The 24,340-nt window shown below is 37.1% G+C and overlaps 1 protein-coding gene across 3 annotated transcripts in view; it reads right to left on the bottom strand.

Moving 5' to 3' along the window:
• The window catches only part of HERC2 (HECT and RLD domain containing E3 ubiquitin protein ligase 2), a 102,345-nt gene that overhangs the window by 44,003 nt on the left and 34,002 nt on the right, over positions 1-24,340 (bottom strand). For all 3 annotated transcript variants that reach the window (XM_084201085.1, XM_084201086.1, XM_084201084.1), the window contains exons 13-46: positions 23,531-23,688; positions 22,974-23,087; positions 21,382-21,633; positions 20,315-20,508; positions 19,585-19,785; positions 18,750-18,978; positions 18,551-18,675; positions 17,943-18,121; positions 16,839-17,023; positions 16,319-16,474; positions 15,875-16,060; positions 14,869-15,039; positions 14,667-14,770; positions 14,406-14,556; positions 13,633-13,847; positions 12,634-12,766; positions 12,410-12,537; positions 12,093-12,288; positions 11,361-11,497; positions 10,679-10,852; positions 10,450-10,586; positions 10,217-10,368; positions 9,625-9,816; positions 8,603-8,790; positions 6,857-7,049; positions 6,116-6,298; positions 5,371-5,555; positions 3,585-3,732; positions 3,296-3,492; positions 2,833-3,063; positions 2,017-2,152; positions 1,334-1,477; positions 504-646; positions 34-301 (exon numbers count right to left, since the gene is read on the bottom strand). In XM_084201085.1, coding sequence (XP_084057211.1) covers positions 34-301; positions 504-646; positions 1,334-1,477; positions 2,017-2,152; positions 2,833-3,063; positions 3,296-3,492; positions 3,585-3,732; positions 5,371-5,555; positions 6,116-6,298; positions 6,857-7,049; positions 8,603-8,790; positions 9,625-9,816; positions 10,217-10,368; positions 10,450-10,586; positions 10,679-10,852; positions 11,361-11,497; positions 12,093-12,288; positions 12,410-12,537; positions 12,634-12,766; positions 13,633-13,847; positions 14,406-14,556; positions 14,667-14,770; positions 14,869-15,039; positions 15,875-16,060; positions 16,319-16,474; positions 16,839-17,023; positions 17,943-18,121; positions 18,551-18,675; positions 18,750-18,978; positions 19,585-19,785; positions 20,315-20,508; positions 21,382-21,633; positions 22,974-23,087; positions 23,531-23,688 — 5,885 coding nt within the window. The remainder of the gene's footprint in view (positions 1-33; positions 302-503; positions 647-1,333; positions 1,478-2,016; positions 2,153-2,832; positions 3,064-3,295; positions 3,493-3,584; positions 3,733-5,370; positions 5,556-6,115; positions 6,299-6,856; positions 7,050-8,602; positions 8,791-9,624; positions 9,817-10,216; positions 10,369-10,449; positions 10,587-10,678; positions 10,853-11,360; positions 11,498-12,092; positions 12,289-12,409; positions 12,538-12,633; positions 12,767-13,632; positions 13,848-14,405; positions 14,557-14,666; positions 14,771-14,868; positions 15,040-15,874; positions 16,061-16,318; positions 16,475-16,838; positions 17,024-17,942; positions 18,122-18,550; positions 18,676-18,749; positions 18,979-19,584; positions 19,786-20,314; positions 20,509-21,381; positions 21,634-22,973; positions 23,088-23,530; positions 23,689-24,340) is intronic.

The raw sequence follows: 24,340 nt of genomic DNA on the forward strand, positions 1-24,340 counted from the left end.
TCCTAATATTATTCATTTTACTAAACAAAATACCTGGTAATCCAGAAGCACTTCCAGAGGTTCCCGACAGAGATTTTAGTGCAAATTCTATGTTTTTCCTAGGAAATCCCATTTCCATAAGTTGCACTACAATGGGGAGAGGTGGAATTGGAGACTGCTTGCGTTTCTTCACTTTTGTGGGTCGGATATGTTGCACTGTGATGGGTGTTGTAGCTTCACTAGAGCTGCAGTCTTCAAACAGTGGAGTTGAAGGATGTGTAGACTCTACAGCCAGATACTGGCACACTGCCAAAGCAGCAGCCTAGAGGAGAACAAGTAAATCAGCCCCCAAAAAATAAGAATATTTATGTGTGTATTTATATTTATGCATGCCTTAAACATTATTTGCCCAAAAGGGTTCAGAGCCACTTCTTTTTTAAGCCTATAGTTTAATAAGCTTCAACTGGAATGTGGATTACACAAAGTTACTTCTTAAGTTAGTTAGCCGAAAACACAGACTCTACCTCAAGCTCCTGTTTGTCAAATATGGCTTTCACAGGTGATGGCTGTGTAGCAGCTGACAAAAGCTGCTGCAAAAGGATCATGGGAGGCTGAGGTCCTTCAGGAGACATATCTCCTATGTCTGGAGAGGCAGCTGCTCCATCCTCTTAAAGAAAAACATTATTTTAACCAAAACCATGTAACTCGGTCAATCAGAAGACTTATTCTATGACTTATTGTTATTTCTCACATATTTCTTCTCCAAAGGTACAATGCATTTAAGATTAAGCCATTTGTACCACAGTCTCTGGACAAAAAGCAAGAACAAAATTTATAGATAAACAATATATTTATTAAAACACACCTAAGGCATGCAGGTAGAATGCAGGTAGAAGAAATAATACAAATTATTAGAACTACAACTCCTTCAACTCCTTTAGTATAATGATTAAGAAATTATATTCTATACTTGTTTCACTGGAAGCTGCAAGACATTTGAAGTAAAATCAATAGCCAATTTTAAATTTTGAAGCAGAAAAAGAAAACCTTTGCAGAAAGTATCAAGTACTTTAAAATTACTTAAAAAGCTTACTAACTACAGAAGACCTACAAATTCAGCTAACTCCAGTATTTAGAGCTTCAAACACTTGATGTTCTTAGTTTTCAAAACTTGAGTTAAGAAGTCAAAATCTTTTTAACATAGAGGCTTAAAACATGCAAGAACTTTAATTTTTAATCTTTACAGAGCGAACTAAATTTCTACCGTCCGACTGCCACTAGCAAGGGTTATGGTCACCTACTCTATCTACCATCTAATAAAAGACCAGCACAGTCATGCAGCACTCTAGAATACCTGCAGGATTTGATGCACACTCCTGAACAGCTGGCTGAGATAAGATCTGCCTGAGTGTATCCTGGTGAGAAAGCAGAGCTCGTCCGGCTTTTAGTATGTACAGCTTTAACTGCTGGCACCGCAGCAGATCCAGATCAACTTGACCTATCAGAAATATTAAGCAGCCATTAGTGCTAAAAATCTCCTGTGTTAGGGAAGAAAGATTATCATTCGTACAACCTGAGCCCAAACATCAGTTTGCATCTTAACTCTGCGTACTGCTCACATGAGTCAGTTTAAACAGCACATGGATCAAAAGTCTGCACACAATGTATGACTCATGGTATTAAAAATACTGCTTCCTACTTTTCACAACCTGGACAATCATACAGCTGATTAATAACACAGTAAGTGCAGCAAGAGATGTTACTTGGATCTGGTATTTTAAACAACTCAGAAGAGGAAGATCAGCCCCAAACCTTATCTACATTTTCCCATCAAAGATATTTCAATTATAGTGCAGAGCAATTCACCATCTAGCTAAATTTCTCTCTTAAGTACCTATTATCTAGTGCTGAATAAGGAAACAGGTAAGGTTCCAGGACACCCTTTTCCTTATCTATGTTTGCTGGTACTAGTATTTCTCTCAGAGCATATTCATCTACTTCCAAAGAAAACAAACAGAAAAAAGCCCCCAACTGTACCTGAAAGACCTTGATTGGGAGACTTCATTCTTTGTTTTTCTATTTTACTTCCAGCCAAATTTACTAGCTGAGCCCAAATGGATAGCATCGGTTCAGTGAAAGGCAAGTTGTTCACATTAAAAGCCACAACTGGAAGCTAGACAGTGGGAGAACAATCAGACAAAAAAACTAACAAAAAAAACAGGTAAGCATTTTCCTAAAATCTCAGAGTCACGAAAAAGTTTCAATGGTCATTAACTGTGGAAGAGGAAAAGTAGCATTTGTCTTACTGCTCTTGGCTAGGAACAACTAGAGAGGATTTTTATACCCTACACAGCTCCTAAGCCTCTATCTGCACCACACAATTGCAGCCTTCTTGGTGAGAAAGCAGAACAGAGTCAGAACAAGATAGAACTCCAGACTCTGAAGGAAACCAAGCACTTGGCCTGTGCTTTAGTTCACTAAAGTCATATCAACCAAACCAAGAAGCAGTTGCAAATACCCAAGACTTCCTAAGATTAATTAGCAAATCAAGTTAAATAGAAAGCTCCTCTCATCTAAGAGCTATAAACCACATTACAATAACTTGGGATTTTACCTCAAATAAAACAACTCCAGCTTAAACCCCTCTTCCTTTCACCATTCTTTCACCAGCAAATGAGGATGGGATCTAAAGGTCCTACAGAGGTTTGCATGAGGACCATCTTAGACGTGCATTCAGAGCATTGTGTGTGTTGAATGTCAGTGTATTTAGCCAGTGAAGAACTAGTGTTTTCTTTGGTCCATATTAGAGTTTTACACCTTCCCAGTGTTAAAGCCTTAATAAAACAAACTCACTGGTTTCAGTTGATTCAGAGGGCACACTCTGCACGTTCGCATGTCATAGAACTGCACGGTGATCTTCCCTTTCGGGGTGATGCGTGTCACCGTGCCTTCTCCAAACTCATCATGAACTACTTGTCCACCCAGTCTCAAGCGACTGTCTATGCCACCAATCACAGCCAAGACTGCCATCAGAGCTCCCACCTCTGGATTCTCAGTGTCAGGGAAGTAGTCATCCAATACAGCCTAACAAAGAACAATAAAATTTAACTGTAGGGAGAAAACACACCCTTCTATCTGCTTTAAAATACAAAATTAATCACGTATATTTCAACTTAAAAATTACAACACAAATATATATAAAAGTAGAAAAATGGTTTCAATATTAAGCTTATTATTGTTTACAAAGATTTAGTATTTATCATTTCAAAATAAATATTGCTATAAAAATGAGCTTATTTTAAAACGTGGAAACTACCCCTTCTGACTGTTTTCCTGCAAAGATGTGGGTGATGGAGGTTAGCTGAGAGTTGATGTACTTGTTTATGAGTCCATTCCACTGGCTGAGCGAATGCAGCGTCCTCAGCAGTGCCACTATCTCTTCTGCTAAAGTACTACTATGAGTGGCAGTTAGAGATGCTTGGGGCCTGGCCTTTCTCCTCCTCAGAGTAGATTCTGGAAAGACAAAGCAGTGGCAGAACAGTTATGAGTTTAATGCAGGCACTTCCCATACATAAAAACAAGCCACTGAGGGAAAACTCCTCTACCTCTGAGTAGTGGGATATCCGAAGAACAAGTACTAAGCAGGCTCCCTAAAAATCCAAACAGTTTTTCCACGAGAAATTTCATGTCTCTTGACCTTTCATTTTTATCCCAGGATGGAAGTACTGCTTTCAATAAATGTACAGCAAGGATCTAAAAAGAGAACAAAATTAGTGTTATTCTAGTCTATGTCACCAAATACTAAAGAAGCTCTCAAACATATTAAGTACAGAAGAATGATGTTTTTAAAGTTTGCTTTCCTTTGTAGTTGTTTTTATAATGCTGATTTCTTTTGTGCTGTGTAAATTACAAAGCTACTGATCTTGAGTTTGTTAAGGGATATTTTAAAATAAATGGATACAGTTCAGAGCCAGTAACAATTTTACTGGCACATTATATTAGTGAACCAATCTCTTAGGACATGAGACATGCACACTGAGAAACAAAAACAAATAGGAAAAAAAGGAATACAGAATGGGAAAGTTTGTTCAGACTGCAGTCTCAGAAATCAGTACTAAGATGCATTTTAGAAGGAAAGTTTCCATGAGTTCTGCAAAGAAGCTATAGTAGTTAAAATTCATGAGATAAAAAGCTGAATGGTGGAAGGCAGGCAACAGAAGCCACAGCAACACGCAAAAAAGTAGCCCCTGTGAAACCAGGGCCTCCAACACAGTACAGAAGGAAGAGGCTGGCATCTCTCAACCCAGACACTCAGTGCAGGACTGACAAGGAACAGGGGAAGGTGCAGCACCACAGTATCAAAGAGCAGAGGGGGTTGTGTATTTTGTGTAGGAGCACTTCAGGTTTTGATCTTCCTCATCTTGTACCCAGACGACCAATACAAGTGACTAACAGCAAAGATAACTCTCCTCTTGCACACTTTGTCAATAACATGTATGTAGAGAACTTCAAGGTCTCATCTTTTTGTTGTTCTTCAGTTGGTACATGAAGTATGATCATTTCCCTTGAGTATTCCCTGAAGTAGAGCACAGATGTCTCTACTGCACTAAGTCCTGAACAATAACAGAGGTCTCACCATACTAAAACTACAGGCAAGAATTTACTGGAAGATCACACAAAAATGAACAGGCCTTTATGATACAAGGCTTTAGTTAACAAATGCTGATGGCTTATCAAGGAAAAGAATAAGAAGATCTTTTGATCCCCACGCCTTAAAATTTGGCAGAGTTATTCCATAATAAGTTTTCTTTTCAGTCTCATGTAGAGGGCACTAACAAAATGCTGAGGAACAGCAAAAGAGGAAAAAAAAAAAGAGAAGAAAATTAAAAGAAAACAAGAAATGAGAAAAGGGGAAAGATGACAAGGAAAATATAATACGAAAATAAGATGCAAAGATGTAGCTTCTTAAAAGAGACTGTAATTTAAATAATATTAACAGTTTCCAATGGAAATAGACAGACAATACATAATTTGGTAACTTTAGATGAAATGTAACTTTTTCCTAAACATATACTTGTTATTCTTTCATTTAGTCAAACTATAGGAAATGTTATATGGGAGTTTCTGAAGCACAATTCTGGAACACTGTTTTGACCTTTCTTTCAATAGAACAATGGAATCCATAGTATCCTGAAGGTTCAAAATTCAAGAGATGTAAATTTAAAACGGTAATTCCTAAATATAAAGAAAATGTTATCTTTTCCCCAACTAACTAAAAACTGATTTATGGACATCTCCCAGCTGTTTTGTAATGTATACCTTTCTTTTTAGGAGAACTAAAGTCTACCAATTTTATTGCCTATTGAAGTAATTTGGAAATACACACATTACCTGTCTCTGTAGTGAAGCAGCAGTGAAAGATTCATGCCCCTCAACAATTTTCATTAGCAAAGTTATCCACTGAGAGGTACTAAGAGTGCTGCACATCTGAGGCATGAGCGCTATGCTTCGAATGAATCCCAACGTGCACCAACTCCTATGCTGTTCTTTATAAACTAATTTATTTGGCAAGGAAGCTAAAAACAAAAAGATATATACATGTAACAGTTGACTTTTTCACCAGCTGTGTAGTTCTCTATGTGCTACATGGGGCTTTTTTGGACAAATCAGAGCACCAAGCCGTTTCATTGTCTTTATGTGAACTGTTAATTTCAATTTTAGAGTCTGTAATTAATTTTATAAAATAAACCTTTAGAACAATTCTCATCATTACACTGTTTCCTCATTTCCAAGTAGTTAACAGCATTACTTCTGAAATTACACAAAAGCTACAAAAAGGAGTATGACACACCCAGTCATACTGCTTTTGCCAAACACAAAAAGGTTGCCAACAAATTAATTGTCTAAGTCAACAATTCACATCTCATGCATTTCTTCTGCTTTTACTGTTTATATTCTAAGAATGCACAAATCACTTACATCACGTTTAAAAATTAAGATTTTAAAAGCTCTGAATATGCATTTCCCAGCCTTTGGCCTTGAAAGGATTCAAAACTAGTAAGAAAGATTTACAAACTTACAGGACAACAAAGCACAAGACAAGCACACAGCTCAGTCAGATTGCTGCTGTATATACCTGACTTATCTATTGTTCCACTCTCCACAAGCATACGGAGCAGCCCACACAAAGTCCGAGTGGCATCGCTCTGCATGACTTCAGCATGGACACCAGCAGAGAGACACAGTGTCTGCAACAGGTTCACAGTACTTGTCAGCATCATGGAAGTAGGGTGGAGATTCCTTTCAACTTGTTCTCCTTCTGAAGGGAGACACAAAAGGCAAAGGAATACATTAACATTGAGTTACTTTATTTCACAAAGGTTCTCAAAGAAACATTTTGTGAATGCTTGTCATAAATAGTTTCTCTGAGATGATCTGGCATGAAGAAGATTCCTTATTGACAACTCCTAAGTAGTGCAAAATATAAATCAGGTATTTTGCACATATATTTTCAAGTTTTTTTCTAGCAGTACCCAGCCGAAAGGTATAATTAGAGCATATATGAAACCCACTGCAGAATGTTATTAACATATGTTAAAATGTATACCTCCAGGTATCTGTAACCGAAACTATTTTAACTGAACAAAATAAATTTCCTCTGACCCATGAATATGCAACAATGTGACACCATCTTGACTATCCTCCTTTCTCACAGTAAAGTTACTATTAAGATTCTGGTCAGAAGTGTACACCTATTAAATGAATCTTCTTTGATGAAGCACTTGCTCCTGTGAAAAAACTATTTTATATTGCAAGATTCCAATTTTAAAATTCAACTGAAACTGTGCCTCTGCTTTTATAATTTATTTTTTTTTACCAGAATCATCCTCAGTGTCTGAATCCTCTGTTGTGGGCTGTGTTGCAGGTGGTGGCTCAGCTAGTTTGAGATCATATTTTCCCTCCTTTCCCATTCTGTAAGAATTTGTACTTCCAGTATCCCACTGCACTCTAATCCAGCCATCTTCTCCCAGTTCTCCAATCACACGACCCAAACCTGGTGTGGGTCCATCCTGACAGAAGAGAAAGGTTCAAGTTACTCAATCAACAACACTAATTCATACCAAAAGTTCATCAAATAATAATGCAATTGCTCCTTTTTGCTGCTAACCTAATGGCTAGGCAGTAAACATTCAATGGGGTTTCAAAAATCATTTCACAATTTTCAAAAATTCTTCACAAAGAAAGCATTTCACAATTTTCAAAAAATCACCCCAGTAAGCTGCATATTTGGACACCCATTATTAGATCTCTTTTACTTTGTCTTACATAAGTAGAAGTCATGTCCTACATAGATGGAAATGGATACATATTTAGTAAATAAGTTATTCAGTTTCCTCTTAAATGGCAAATTAGCAGAGTCTCACTAAAAGAGAATTTTAAACATCTCCAAAAATGAAACTAAACAGATAATTAACATCTTTTATGTTAATTCTCCAAGGCTTTTGTGGTAAATGGTCAGAACTGCACAGCATTGCTATAAGACAGTGAAGGATTGATAAGGCTGGTTATGAAAAACACAAGCTGGACCTCTTGCTTATCTTGCTTATCCTGGTTCCAGCAAAGCCTAACAACTGAGTGATGTCTGGAGTGACACAGAGCTTTTGTGCACCAATGCTGGTGCACAAGAATGGCACCAGGGCCCAACCAACAGCCCCACTACTCCCTTCACTGAGAAAAACAAACCTTGTTTTAAATCCAGTTCCCTCAGGAGATAAGGATGCACATAAAGATCCTCTGATGAAGGTCAGAGAGCCCCTACTACTGCCTCAGTACATGGAGGAAGACCAAAGGGTTTATTCTACCTCTTTTGGCAACTATAAATTCTGACAGAAGGTAACTGAGACCCTCATTGGTCCCTATTATTAACTTAGGCACCCCTCAGCATGCAGATGAGGGAAATAAGGGATGTGTAATAATGCACATATGCCCAAAATCACCAAACCCCACCTACAATATGATTGCTCCATCCCATGGGGACAGACCAAAATTTAGAGTATAAAAAAGAGTGGCTTCAGGGGCAGAAAGGGCTGGAGGGGGAAAACTCTGCCTGCTCAAGATCTGTTAACAGACTATGTCTCTCTTCTTTTCCCAAAGAGAAGCCTTTATGTGAGCTTTGCATCTCCAACAGCACTGGAACACACCTGGGAATATTAATTTACATACACACAGATATATATGTGTGTGTGTATGTATAACCATACTACCTGTGAGTTGGGATAATGCAAGTCCTTACTGAATCCATCAGACCTACAGAACTGCACTGGTCAACTGCACTATTTGTACTTCTGTGATCATGCAAGTTCTGCTACAAACTCAGACTTACGATGCTAAACTGGGCTACCATCAGAATTTAAGCCCAGCTGCAACCAGCCCCTCTGATCTCTGAGGACCAGCTGGAATGCAAGGTTTATTTTCTGTTAAATTCCCATATCCTTAACTCAACATTTCTGGAATGTAAAATGCCCTTAAGTTTGATGGACCAGAAACTTCACAGACAATCCACTGAAGAGAGACTTTAGATAATAACACACCCCACCCAAAACCTGTATGAAAGAAGTTGTACCTGATCACCCCATTTCCAGTCTACCCCTCTGACCACTCTGGTACCAATTTTCATCATGGCTGCCAGCTCTGGTCCAGAAACAGGGAGCTGAACAGGTGTAGTTTCCTTTCTTGACTCCTCTAGGACTGTGGCAGAAGCCCCATGAGAAGAGGCAATCATATCCTCTTCAATATTATCAGAACTGGGTCCTAACAAGGAAAAAACACAAAAGAGGTTTTATATGCAGCTACACATGTATATATATATGTACCTCTGTCACATGTAAACTTACAGGCACATAAACTTTGTAATATAAAAGCAGTAACAAACACAAGAGCTGACTAGCAGGTGATAAGTCAAATGACCTTTTAGAAAACTGGGGTGTAATAGTTTTGAATGCACAGAAATTTAAATACTTAATTTTGAATGAAAAAACAAGTGACAAGTAAAAGACATTAACAATGATGACTCAATTGGCTCAATGGTTCTACAAAAAAATTTTTTTTAAAAAATTTGGTGCACACTTCAGTTAAACACAAGTTACAAGAACAAATGTTTGCTATTATATAAGAAAACAAAGAGTGAAAAACTGTGGCAATTTGAATCATAGCAAAACACACCAGAGAACTTCTATAAAAGAACAAAGAAAGCTTAAATATTGGGACTGGAAATATTTTTCACATGCAGAACAAATGAAATGGAGAGTAAAGAGTAGGCAGTTTTTACTACTTTAATTTTATATTTTTCATTTTTAATTTATTTGCAATGGTTCCACCAAAACTACATACTAACTAAAATTTTAGAAAAGGTTGGCCAAAGCAAACACTTAATTAAAAAAAAGTTTAAATAAAGATTGCAATTAAATTACCCTCCTTCTCAATCATGCGTGCAGATGTGGTTTTTATAACAGGGTAAAGGTAAATAGCATTAAGCACTATCTTCAAGCAGCAAAGTGATTCTGTAATTTGGGTACATCAACAGGTAGAAAACACAGGGGAATTGTAAAGCAAATGCTTTCTCCAAGTAAGAAAGAAGAACTGTACCTATCAGCCGCAGTGTGGTTTGTGTCAAGGCCAGCATGCCAGAATTGAGGAGCAGGCTCAGGGTATTCGCACCATGCTGCAGAGTCAACATGTTCAGCATGACCAGCAGAAAACGGGCTTGGGGAATGGTTCCAAGACTTGGTCCTGCTGGATTCTCATTAGTAATTGTTTGAAGAGGAACAGGCTGCAGACCTAGTTCAAACATAATATAAATAACAAAGTCAGCTGGCATTTGGGAGCTACAATAAAATGGGTTATAGATTTGTTTGATTGATGGTTTAAATTATTTTTTATTCCCTGCTTGGCTTTGAAAACTTAAAAGCAGAAGTTCCAAGAAACTGATTACGATTTGTATTATAATGAGTAATCAATCACTTGTTGCTGGGAAATCAGCAATGTACTCAAACATTGAAATATGAGTTGACACGGGGTCAAGGTGGGAGGGTTGGAAAAACACACAGAAACAAAGTCTCAACACAAATCAAGGGAACTGATTTCAACATCCTAATTATTGGGAACTTTAAAAAAAAAGGCAATAATATGAATGTAAAACAGTTTTCTCCACAGAAAACAGCAACGAGATGAGATTCACCTAGTTCTTTAAACTTTGCGTTAGCATCCAGCAGGATGTTGCGGACGTTCTGAATGGCCCACGCATACAACTTCCCAAAAGTTACTTCCAGCAGCATTCTGTTAAACGGCGGGATCAGATCCACATCCTTCAGGCAGTCGGTAAGAGGCTCCCTTCAAAGAAAAACAAAGACAAAAATAAGTATTGTTGTCTTATTAAAGAACTGTGGAAGCAAAAGCAACAAGAAGTTTTACCCTATGTTGGCTCCTTCTGGGATAAGCCTCTGCCATCCACAGAACATGGCATACTGCACAGATGGGAGCAAAAAATTTTTAGCTGACAATTTCAGAATAGTGTCTATTCCCTCCAGACGAACTTCTGCTCTTTCCAACTGTCAAAGGGAAAAAACAAATTGTCATACTTATGTAAAAATTGCTAATAACTGTCATAATTATGTAAGTGGCACATTTTTGTTCATGTCACCTGTTTTAATAAACATTTTCTCATTTTTTCTACATCCACTGGCTCTTCTTTAAGTGCAAATTCAACAATGGTGTTAAGGAGGGCAGACTGTGGATACAAGCCTTGAACATTTTGCTTCAGCCATTTGTATTTGTGGACACCTGTAACTGTACTCAAAATTGGCTGCCACTTATCCTGCAAAACAAGAAGGCAGTATGTCAAAACTTTTTAAACAACTTTAATTTACTGAAAATATAAATTATTTCATGCAAAACAATTTCCAAATTTAAAATACTGGGAGGACCTGGGGGAAAATGAAAATTTCTTAAAAATCAGGAAATAACTTAGTATTATTTTTATCATTATCATGTTTACAATTGCTGCATAAAATTTCAAATGCCTTAATGTTCAAAAAAAGAGGAAGTAACTCATCACAACATTTTATTTTGAAATGAAGCTTGATCTAAGATTATCAATAATTTAAGAATTTGAGAAGGTAAATTCATGTATGCTAAACATATAGTATAATCTTATCTTTAAAAATCATTCCAGGCTTCACTGAAACAACATGGCACACTTATTATACATACCAAACACCATTATCAGAACATTAAATGTCAAGTTATAGCAATCATGCTTTAGCTCATTCTTTTCTCTCTTGTAATTTTTACTGACAAGGTTGATTGAAAATCTAATATCCCACCTTGGGCGATTTGATTGGTATGGGCTTTTTATCTATAGGTACAGGACTGTGAGGTACCACACAAGATTCTTCTAAATCACTCTCTTCATTTCCTATTTTGGATTCTTCTACATCAGCAGATTCAGATTTTTTTGGCACTACAAAAAAAAAGTATTTTTTCATACAGTACAGTTGGATTTTACAGGGTCACATTTTTAGATTTGCATGATAATCTAAGGACACACAATGCTCAGGATCTGTCTGTAATAAAATGGAAATGTATTCTTGGTGAAGTCTATGTCCAACTATTACCAAATTAACTCTGGTATTACCTGCAGTATGCTTTTACCTTTATAGACAAACCTGAAAAGCCCTCTGGTGACTGTTCACCACATTAATTTATTTCCAGTTATATCACTGTTTGACTACACTTCAATAAAACACAATTTCTAAAACTATGTCACTTCCAGTGGAATGTTACTAAAACCAGCTCAGAGGGTCTGATATTGAAGGATCATTTTTAATACACTGGAACATGAAGAAATACATCTCAACTGAACTTGACACTTTAGTTAGCCAGTTCTTGCAGTAGGATCTGACATGCAACCACTGGTTTAGAAAACTTCATGAAAAAGCAGCAGAAAGCAAATGGCTTTGATGCTTTATCTAAGGAGAGCCTCATATAGCAGCAAACCTTGAAATAAGATGGCTTTCCATTGTTTCAAAGAGAATACAACATTCATTCCGCCTTACCTCTTTTTTTCCTTTTTTCTCTAATGATTTTCTGAGCTACCCTTCTCCATCGGGGCAAGGAACTAAGAAGTTTAAATTTGGACATGATAGAGAGATCATTGCAAACTGCAGGACGCAGCTCATTGAATAAGAACCTCAAACGCTCAATGACAGGAGCACAAACTTCCTTGTAAGAACGCCCTTGCTCCTGATGTGTCTACAAAAGACATGGAAAGATTCAATTATTGTATAATACACATTAAAATGAACAATATACAGCTTTTTCATAAAACACTTAAATGAAAATTAATCTTAACATCAGCAGCTAAGAGGCTTACCTTAATCAGTGAGCATTTTGCTTGGTAGACAACACGACACACATCCACTACAGATTTTGGTAAAGTTTTGTGCTTTACCTGGTCAACTCCAAGGGTACCAGGATGAACAAGAGACAGTGCTACATGACCTTAATGGGAAAAGACAATGTTTGAATATGCACTTCCAAAGCCATCCATAGCAGAGTTTAAACTGGTCAAAACAATCATACCACAAGCCTACCTACCCAAATCTTCATGCTTCAGAAGACAGCACAGTAACAGACGTCCTACTTCTTCCACAGGATGCTCAGGAGGGAATGTGATCGGTGTTGTTAAGTGACACTGCTTACAGTATCTCTCTATTTGACACAGGAAGTCCTAAGAATACACACAACAGCTTCTGTTTAATTTCAGTTTTAAAATACAATGAAAGCACTCAAAATACCACAGGCAGCATTTAATAACATTGAATAATCTCCACAATTTGAACTAACATTGCTGAGATACAATATGCAGTATGTGCAGTTTAACACACAGCAACTACAACCCAATTCTATAAATACCCTACATCCTTTCTCAAGAGAAACATGACTCAAGGAATAAAGCTACTACTGCTTTGATCTCTTCATGAGATAGTCGTCACCTAAAAAAATTTTCAATTATCTTCTGATAAATCATGATTGATCATTATCACTATACCCAAAGACTTATTTGTCTTTTTTTTCCATAAAGGAGCTGAACTCAGAGGGTTAGAAAATCTGAATGTATTACAAAAGATAGTGATCAATGTAAATCACAAGGTTTTTCATAATATTCACAATTCCAACCTTGTGAAACCTGAACCTCAAGGCCCAAAGGGATTTTAAGACAAAGGCATACATGAATCTGAAACATAAAATACACTTGCATCTTGACAAAAAAACTCCATCTTAGTTCAACTGAAGGTGAGCAGGATTTCTCAATGCTACTGAAACTTGACATGAGAAGTAATGCATTACCATTTTTTGGTAAGAATATTCAAATTTTTTAGTTCTCCCACTCAAAAATTCTGAAGAAATAACATAGTGTTATACTATTAAGCGACATATATACATTTTATTCATTAGCAGTACTCAACCATTCCTTTCCCAAAAAGTAATTCTGAAATAACTTTTCCAACTGTTTTGCTATATTTTTGGAGAATTTTCATCCTCACTATCACCCTTCAGAAACAGTATTTGTGCACAGAACTACTGAGGGCTTACCTTCACAGTGTGATCCTGAATATTATTATCTGCAATAGCTTGGAGAAAGGGTTGTGAATGGTCACTCAAAGTTAATCGATGTGTATATAGTTTGGATTTATTTGGGGTAGTGTTACCAGGTGAACTGCAATGGTCTTCATCTTTTTCCTCATTGTAACTGTAATGAATCTGACTAGTTTGCAAGCCTCCAGAAAAGATCGATGACTTCAACCATTCTAGAATTAAGAAAACGTGAGTGAATCTTCTGATCAAAGACCAGGCTACCAAGACTCAATTTCCTCTAATAAAATGCATTCACAGGCTTAACAACATTTAGCAACTTTCTCGTTTGCTGGAACTTTTTCACAGGGAAAAAACAGGGCAGCCATCATGTATTTAGAGATACAGGGCCTTAGCAAATTTTCTGCTATTAATACTGAATTATACCTTCTATTCACCAAACCAAGACACCCAATAAGAAAACATCCAATACCACATGATCAACTCTTAACTGACAACAAATTGGTGAGATAGGAGACTCTGTAGCACCATTTGCTATTTTATGTTGCATACTATGAAATTCTAAATTCAACTGCTCAAAATTATCTAATCTCCATTTAAATCTTGTTAAATTATCACAATCTTGATGAGTGTGGTGGCTAATGCTAAGAATAAAGAACTCCTACAGAAGATATTAAGATTAGAGAAGTGCTACATTTTCAGTTGACTTATTTGTCCTTGCTCTTTTTCCTGCATGCTTTGACAAGTAAAGCTCAAAATGACATCCTGCTTACTGGCACATTCAATTTCCAGAGGAGAAAGTGGTGTGCTCATTGCCAGGTAGGAAGCGTGCAGTCCAAGGAGAAGACCCAAATTCCGTTCTGTGTCTATCAGAGGCGATGACAACGTGCTGAGATCCGGCGTTGTAATCACCTCCTGGTCAGGCTGCACAAAAGAAATAGCAACTGTAAGCTTGAACTGAGCTCCAACAAGAAATCTGACAGCAATGCAATGCTTGACTTCAGCAAGCATTCACCCATTAGTAACATTTTTACCTCTATATATTGGCCAACACAGAAGGCGTGCATTGATTCCCGTGTGTCCTCAAACTGCAATGCAGCTTCCAAAGCAACAACTGGGTCCTCACCAGCAAACTGAGCTAATGAAACAATGAGGGAGTCAATACAGTATCTAAAAAATCCACCTGGTTCTGAAACAAAGGTAATTTGTGTCTTTAAGTCAAATGAAAATTCTCACCAAGTATGCTACTGCCGGTTAAAGATTGGGTTTGGAAGTCCTTTATATCGTACACTTTGCCATCGATCACTGTCCAAAATCCTCCATCTTTGTTGTGGTTCTCTAGATCAGCCTTACGTATAAGTGTCACCTCCTCATTATTTCTGCAACTCTGGCCAGTAAAAAATGAACCTATCCATACAAAAAGAAAAGAGAATTTATCAACAGAAAATCAGAAAGTAAGGGGGTTTTCCTGAACATTTTTTTAATAGCTGCCTAATCCAATTTTTCATATCTGTTCAAAAGCTGCTTATTTTTTTATATGCTCAAAAGTAAAAGTGGCTATTACTATGTTCCTGTCTACATATTGTGCAATTAAACTGTCTGAATCCTGTGTTCTAATGCACTAATCTTTAATGTCACCTAGCATTGCCCAGATATATGGCTGTTTTGTGTGGAGGTGGAACAGACAATGCAGACAATCAGTTTGCTGGTAAATCACTGCTCTAATCCTTCTTCCTCCAAATGACTTTGGTTTTATTACTCACTTGCCTGCAAGGAATTTGCTGAAAATTTCATTTCAGCTTAAATTCAGATTTTTTTAATATATAAGAAGTCTCTTTTGTCATAGACACAACTCATATTTACAAAGTGCCCTGAGAAAATAAGAATTCTTTATTTCAAAGCTTTCACATTAGTCATTCTTTGTATTACAGACAATTTAGTAGCAAAATGCCTAGATGTACTACTCAAGTTTTCACTGCAACTTTTCATACTCTAAATGCAAAATTATGTGAACTACTTTTTGAAAAAGCAGCATCTGTACTCTGCTTAATGCTACCTCTATATGTAACTTCCTTAAGAATGTACTGACAGAAATAAATATTGCCTTATAACTGCCATATAATTTGGTTAATAAAACTTAGTACTGTTAAGTAGAATTCCTTTCCTGAGACTAGTTCATGAACAGCCACCACTTTTTTACAGCTACTTTATGAAAGCAGTCAAGATGCTGCTATGTTCATACCCATTATTCCTGGCCATGCTAAATCCTCATTGTCATCCCTTTCCTTTCCAGGGGCTAAGTGGTTAAATCTGTCTAGATGTTCCAGCAAACCAGCCAACAGAGGGATAGCACCAGCTTCCTGCATTAATCCAGCGTTTTTACTGAGGAGTAGCACTATAGAAACCACCAGTTCTGGAAGAAGAATGCCTAAAACAAAAAACAAACACAGAAGATACTCACATTTAGTTCAAGTTCTACATTCACTGCATTGCAGAAGTAAATCACCATTTCTATATTCTGCCTTGACTAGCATTGAGTATAAAGCTCTTGCCTTCCACACTGAATTTTCCCACCTTCTCTCCCATTAACCAAAAAATTAAACTGACTCCTTCTTAGTCACTTAGAACTCTCAAGAAGGTCTTACAATTCTGTGGAAGGGGAAGAAAAGAGGAAATAAAAACCTACCTGTTAAATCTCCATCCACAACACAAGATACTTCTGCAAAATGCCTATGACTAGTACAAGCAATGCTGGTTGCAACTGGAAGTATATCACTAATGTGTGTGCACAGAAGAGCAGTGTATTTCTTCAGTAAAGAACCAACACCTAAGAGGTCAGGACCTGTATAAAAATAAAGGAAGAGCACAGAAAACCATCAGTCATATTTAAGAAACAGACTTCAAAAGCTGACAAACTCTTCTGAAATTATGCCACTGAATACTAGCACTAATTTAGGAAATCACATATTTTTAAAAATTTGTAAGAAGTTTATTATCTAGATCCTATTACCTAACAAAAAAAAATTCACTTACAGAAAACAATGTAAATAAACTACTTTCAAACACTGTTCAGACAGCAACTAGGCTGATAAATGAGACAAGATAATAAACTAAAATAAGGAACAGCTATCCTGTAAAAGTTATTACAGAAATACTTGGGGAGGGGTCAGAGGTTATTTGCTTTTAATTTCAAAACCACAACTTACTGTATGTATTAGGGACCTGGCCGACACAATCTGCTGGGTAAAGTTTGCTAACGAGCAGGCGCTGAAAACGGAGCAACAGGTCCAGAGAAGCAGATCTCTCCTTGCTATAAAGTTCTTGGTCCATGCAGGAAGAAATGCGACGAGCAACATCTTTTAACTTGGCTATGGTCTGGGAAGCGATGTTCCTAAGTGGTACAAAAGTATCACTTCAGGGGAGCTCAGAGTGAAGACAGTCCACAGTCCATGGGCTAAGCTTTTGCTACAATTTTGCATAAATATTTAAGAAACCTCTGCAAAGTTTCTATGCAGAACTTTCACTCCTTTGCACTGTAGTGCTCAAGAAGTCAATGGTTTTGTGACTACATTTTGGTTAACAGGATTTGTAAAATACCTCAAGTTTGTGCTTTTTGTCATCACTCACTACAAAACACAATTTGACGATCTTCACTAAGAGACTGCAGTGAAAGCCATGACACTACATAGCTCAAAAGAGTCTCAGTATTGATTAAATTACATGGTTGCCATCACAATTGAGTGAAATTTCTTAGTAAACTCATAATTATTTCCTGCTATACATCCTCTATGTTAAGTACTCCTTTAGCTCCTCTGGCTGATATCAAGCAGCTTTGTTTTCAGCACCCTAATTGGTTATGCACTCGAAACTCTCAGTCAAGAATTTAAAATAGAGGTTTCTTCCCCACTGACAGTCTCTTTGAGACAGTTCTAAATAAATAGGACAAAATAGTCAGTTCTAAACAGATTTGTGGTGATTCTCACACTTTGTAAGGACAGTCTTTAAAACATTTGTCCTGTATCTGGTACAAAAACTTTCAGATACTTCTTTCAGAAAAGAAGTATCCAAGTCCATAAACCAAGGCAACCTTTCTAAAATTGGGTAATTTAGTATAGAACATTGCTCCTCAGCAAACAGAGCAGAACTACAGATAAGCTACAAGAATGTTTAATATTTTTAATTCTGAGGAGCTAAAAATACTAGCAAGAGACTTTATGTACTAAGCAAAATTAACCATTGTCTAGCTGACTAGTTTAGAGAATGTCTTACCTATTTTGTACAAAAGTAAAAGACAAATTCAAAACAATTACCTTAGTAATTGCTGAATTAACTGAACTAATGGTAAACTTTGTTTTCCTGCCGATTCATAGATTCCAGTGTTAATAAGGTCTTTGTCCAATGGAGTTCTGCTCCTATGAAGGGTTGATGCATTTGCTTCTTGTTCATCAATTTCTTTTTCTTTCTGTGCTTCTTTTTTTGCTTCAATATCCTAAAAACGTAAATCAAGTTAAAGAAAACACATGAACTTCCACTATGATTATGAAACATTTTGCTAACAAGCATTCATGGTAATAAGACCAAGTTACTTTTACCTACAGCAAAAATGAAAAAATTCCTACCAAACAAAGCGAGTATTGTATATTGTACAACAACCACACGGGCACACGTTTTTAAAAACAATTATAATTGTTTTTAATATAATTGTACAATTATAACACTTATAAAAAGAAAGACCAAGTGAGGGATGAAGGTGGTGAAGGTAAAAAAAGAGTAGGGGAATTCCACAAAACCAGGGTGGACACATGCCAGTAGCTGCTGCAGAGTTCACAACTGAAGGCACATTTACTCTTGTATTTATATACGTAACAAATTCAGTCCCCTGCAGAAGAACCTGAACTGCAAAGCTGATGAACCATACCTGAATTTCTGCAGTAATAGCAGCATTCAGCGCAGACTCTAAACCTCCATCAGCCATCAAGCTGCCCACCAAGAGGTCAATCATAAATCTACGTCCCGGGCTGACATTCATTTCATTTCCTGAAACTAAGAATGGAAGAAGCTGTTAATGGAATCCAAACACAAGGCCCAAATGAAGAGGCTTCAGTGTGAGGACCGACCTGCACTGGGCAGGAGCGCTGAGAGCGCCCGGGCGCGCTCCTCGGCCGTGGGCAGCAGCACGGACCAGCCGCTCTGCAGCACCGCCTGCGCCGCCGACTGCACCGTGTTCAGAACCCCAGCATTGCTGGCCAAGGTTACCACTGTCTGCTTCAGGCTGTTGAGCAGGATACTGCCCAAACCTAAGCCAAGGCATTCTGGATCCACCTGATGACTAATGGCAGCATGAAGCTGAAAAAAAAAAAGGAAAGTTTTAATTAAAAGTGATATGAACTTGGTGGGGTTGGCAGGAAGTCACTCCAGGAGCAAGTTCAGTGACCAAGACAGAAACTTTCACCTGCAAATCTGTAAAATGAAAGGGAAATGCTGGCTTGCCTACATCCTGAATTTAAACCAATACTCAAAGATTACAAATGGTAGCTATAACTCCAAAGATCTGAAGTCAACCTAAAGAATTACTTAAACTGTTTCTGCATCTCTACATTATGCTAGAAAAAACAACACTGTGTTGTTCAGTGACTGTCAGAGTCCAATTAAAGCAGTCATTCGCTTTTAAATATGCTATTTAAAATTCATTAAAATGCTCAGAATCTCTGACTATACAAGGTTTAATCCATTTAGATATTATTTTTATAGTTCATTCTTAATGACACTCAGAAGCTGTCAAGAAGAACAAAAAACAACCACTAGATGCCAAATTTCAAAGAGTATAAAATGATAGTGTAGTTATTTCACTTTAGTGTTTTAAGGCACATTAAAGGTCATGGTTTCCATCCAAGCAACTTAGTGAAAACATTCAGCTCAATGACTGCTGAAAGTATAAGAAATTGAAGATACCTGAAGCCTTAGAAGATTTAATGTTGCCACAGCCATACACTCCTTTTCCTGAGGAGGGGGCCAGTCTGAGGATCCATCCATTCCCTCAGTCACTTGTCTCAGTAACAGATCCAGCTGCTCAAATGTCATGGGGCAAACATCCACCACAAAAGGTACCCGCAAGCCTATTGACCATTCTGAACATGATGACCAAGCAAAACTCTATAAATGGAAACAATACACAAAGTTCCACAGTTGGTTATTTTCTAAATATGACACTGACTACAGATAGGAGTGTAAAGCTAAATCTGCCTTCAAACAGTAATAGATGATGTGGGAATAATACAGCACAACTGTCAGAGAGAATGCTCCGCTTGCATCCTTGTAAACATACATAAACCCATACAGATCCAGAACTCTCTTATCACATTTTCCAATGTGTTGTCAAACCCAATCCAGATATCTTACTACTTCTGCCACAGGAAACCTTCTGCTGGCAACTCCTTAACTGCTGTATCACACAAAACAAAACAGGTAAATAGCTGCTTCTCAGAACACCCAGCAGAGGGAAAGCTAATCACCCCTTTTCGGCAGAACTGTGCAAGATTTGTTTTTTCCAAACGAAGGCCTTTCCAAAGCCTTCATTTACTCAGAATAAGGAAGAATACAAAAAGTCATGCAAACACAGAAAGAAGGACCAGGATTACAATACAGAACACTAACCTCAGTGGGATTCAAAATTAAAACCTACCTGAGCAGGTCCACAAGCAATTCCAACTATGTGCTTTGTGTCTAATCCTGGGAGAGCTGCGGGCTCCGGTTTAGTGATACGCAAAGTATCAAAATGCTGACACTGATCATTGCTCCCCCAGCTGTGCACTTCACTGTCTTCAGTCAGTGCTAAACAATGGGTAGATCCAGCTGCCACATCTATTACTTTCTTTCCTGATAAGAAAGTTAGATATGGAAAATATAACTTAGATACAACAATCATTGACAGAAAAACAGCAGATGTAAGGAAAACTAATTACAATTATGCTTAACTAGGAACATGTTATGGATGTCATGAGTCTCATTTCTGCCTCAGTAGTGGATTGGAAGAGTACAGCAAAGCATAAACCAAGAGACAGCTAAGTACAGAAGTTTACAAGTTTAAAAAAATTATTCTACTTTGTGTCCCTTCCACTTATAAACTTTTTTGGGTAAGAGTTATTTAAAGATCTCCCCATCTACAAGGAGAGACTGTAAAATTATTCTCATTTAGATCATTCAACATATATGTTGAGTAACAATTTAAAGGAAAGATCGAGCAATAAAAAAGGTTTCTTCCTCATCCTCCCCGACAGAACCTCAGGTCTTCTCCCAAATGAAGGAAGTAATTTTCTCTCCATTACAAACTAGTCTAAAGTCAAACACAAATTTAGTGGCATTTTTTGTTGACTGTTATTTTCATTTAGTCCATTCACCTGCCTTAATCTAAGCATATATTATATATATTTATTTGCATGACAATGCAAACATGCTTGCTTTAAAGAAGCATTTCTGTGAACCTAATAAAAGAAAAGCAGTAAGAATACAGAGAACACAAGACATGCAGCATTTAAAGTAGCCATAATATAGTGTCTTTAAGTCTGCTAAAATCTTATAGGTGTAAATGCAGAAGTGATGGAAAATGCACATTATTAGCTTTTTAAATGCTACCAGCATAAAATATGACAGAGTACATGGTACCATCACTCAAAGCAGAGTTCATTTGTGTTAGGTAAAAAGCCCCAATGACACAAAGAGCTCTGGAATATTTCCAACTCTGATAATTACCTTTCAAGCCTTCCAGCAGTTTGGGATATCGAACATGCTCTTCTGTCCCATGCCCAAGTCTCTGATTGTCACCTTTCCCCCAGGTGTAAACCTGGCCATCTTTGGTTAAAGCAATAGAGAACTGACTCCCACAGCGTACTTTCACAATGTCCAGATCTTGAAGCTTTTCTATCAGCTTGGGAGTTTTGCAGCCATCACTGCCTCCTCTTCCCAATTTTCCATAGTCTCCATCACCCCAAGACCACACCTGGCCTTTAAATCAGAGAAAGAAAACAAAAAATAACTGAACTGCTTTTTTCATGTAATTAAGTCATCCCTTTTAACAAATAAATTCTTTATAATCTGAGATTCTATAACAAGCACAAATTTTAAACTGTATTTTAAGGAAAGCAGTTCCAAATTAATTTCTAATTGTTTGTGACAATAATAAAGAACGGCATTTGAAAAGTATTCATGCTGACAAAACTAAACATAAAAAGTACAATATATAACATTAATTGAAAATGTATCAGTGTATGGAAAGTCTCTCTTAAAAATAAATGAAGCATAGGATTTATTGTAAATCAAGCAAGTTAAAAACTGCTTTCTTTAGTTATTTATAAGAACTTACAAAATGTTTTCTACATCAAATGGCCAAGCTTTCTGTTAAACCTAATTTAATTTTCAAGTTTATATCATTCAAGCATTTCTCAAAATGAAATGAAATTGTTACGTTTACCATGGTCTTTTGAAACACACTACTAAATCTAAGTCCTGATGTAGGAACTTATGAACAGTCAAGTCGTTCTGCATCTGCAGTAAATAAAATTATGTTCAAGAATGGTAGCCCATGCATGCCCAACAGAAAGTCTTGCTTTATGTTCTGATGCATTTTTGTTCCCTACTTGCATAAGCAGAGTCCCTAAGGTACTCTGATTAGCAATGGAAGCAGGCAAGACAGAGACCAGAGACAGGAAAAAATTGATGAAATCTGGGTTTCCATTTGCTGTATGAGCAAACATTTCAGTATTTAAATAATGCACATCATATTAACCAGCTATGTTTCAAAAGAACAACTAGCCTCCAAGAACCATCTGCTTTCTAAGAGGTGACTTTGGGGCTTGACCTCACAATGAAATGCAAGTTTTTAATCTGTCTCACCCTAGGTACCTTTGGTCAGGGATGTTGGAAAGATGAATTTCCATGCAGCTTCTCTTTTACACTTCCAAAGGGTTAAGAGAGACAGCTCTACTATCTCTCTGAATTCTAGCTCTTGTGACAACATGAGATATTTACAGTTATATAGTAAAAAATTTAGACACATGTACATATATGTATTATTTTGTGGGTCCATTATACATTTACATTAAATATACATACATCATAACTCAATATATTTACATATTCATAAGGAACATACTGCATATCCATGCATAGAAATACCTCTGCAATATTATATACCAAATGTATAAATGTACATATTTTTTTTCCCCAGAAGGAATTTCAGCTTCAATTTCTTACAGAATTCAAGCTGCTAGAAATAAGCATATCTTCAGTACAAATATCTTCAGAGTAGCCTTACTTAGAGTTCAAAGTTTTGTTTTGCTACTAACCATTTTCAGTAACTGCAAGAGTCTGAGCATCTCCACTCCCACACGACACATCAATAACTTTGAGTCCTTTCAGCCCCGTGACCAGCATTGGGATGGTCTGATCTTCACTGGAACCTTCAAAACAAAGTGGTTCTGTGAGAAGCAAAACCCAGAAGCCTGACAGGTTCTTTTGTTTGGCTTTTTTTGCTTCTTTGCTTTTGGATGTTTTATTGTATGGGCGCAGGGTAGCATTGTTTAGTCTTGTTTTCAGATTTGAGTGTCATGACTAAGCTCCTGTATGGCTTCTGAGAGAGATCCAACAAGGATTTAACCCATGAAATAGTCTTAGCTTCATGAGGAAAGGAACAGAGAACATTGCAGATTTTTCTTCTCCATCCAATTCCTTATTTCCAGATAACTCAGGGAATTTAATGGGTTTGAGAGAATCCCTCCCACAATTATTTCAATTCACATGAAGCCGCATAATGTTCACAAATCAGCTTTAGGTGGGGTGAAAGACCATTTGCAACAGGCACTAAATTCTTCAACAACTTATTTGAAGTTATCAACTAACTCACCATGACCAAGCCTGCCATAGTTTCCTCGTCCCCACGTATACAGCTCTCCCTCAGCAGTAACTGCTGCACTGTAGGTGCTCCCACATGCAATATGAACAACATGTTTTCCAGCTTGCTTCCCAGATAAAGCAGATATCATCTTAGGTTCCTCCAGAGGGCTATTTAAAGAGAAGGTGACATATTTCACAAGAGGTGATTTGATGAGCAGGTGATAAAAGGTGCTAGACATACTTGTTAGAATTGCTGCAATTCTACCTGCAAGCCTTATTATTAGTCTGAAATAACAAAATACAAATAGAACTACAAGCCAAAATTAAGTTCGAATTGTTCAACAATACATAAACCACTGAAGAAATGTCTAACAACTGCAACTTCTGTTTTCAACTGAGTTCATGCAATGTTTTTAAAAAATATTTGTCTATTGTTAAAAATACTACCTTTAATTACTGTATCTGACCAATTAATTTCATGACACTGATAACCTTTGTGCAGTCTCTTTTGTCTCAGAGAGAATTCTGCACTGGGGGAAGACACATAAAATCTCTAAAATGTATTGATGCACACCCCCTATACAATACTGATGTAGAAGACTGCTTCTACACAAAAGCAGGACAGTAATGTCTCAGAAAAATGGAATAATGTACAGCATGACTGCATAAAAAATAATGATCCAGAAAATGTGCTCTGGATTCATAAAACCATTGATAAAAGGCCTGATAACAGTGCTCACTACTACACCTTCCACCTACAAGTACTTCAGAAAGTAGCATCAATAGACAGCTAGGAATATTCCAGACAGAGAAAACAAGC

This window comes from Fringilla coelebs (assembly GCF_963513975.1).
Source record: "Fringilla coelebs genome assembly, chromosome: 2".
Classification (NCBI taxonomy): domain Eukaryota; kingdom Metazoa; phylum Chordata; class Aves; order Passeriformes; family Fringillidae; genus Fringilla; species Fringilla coelebs.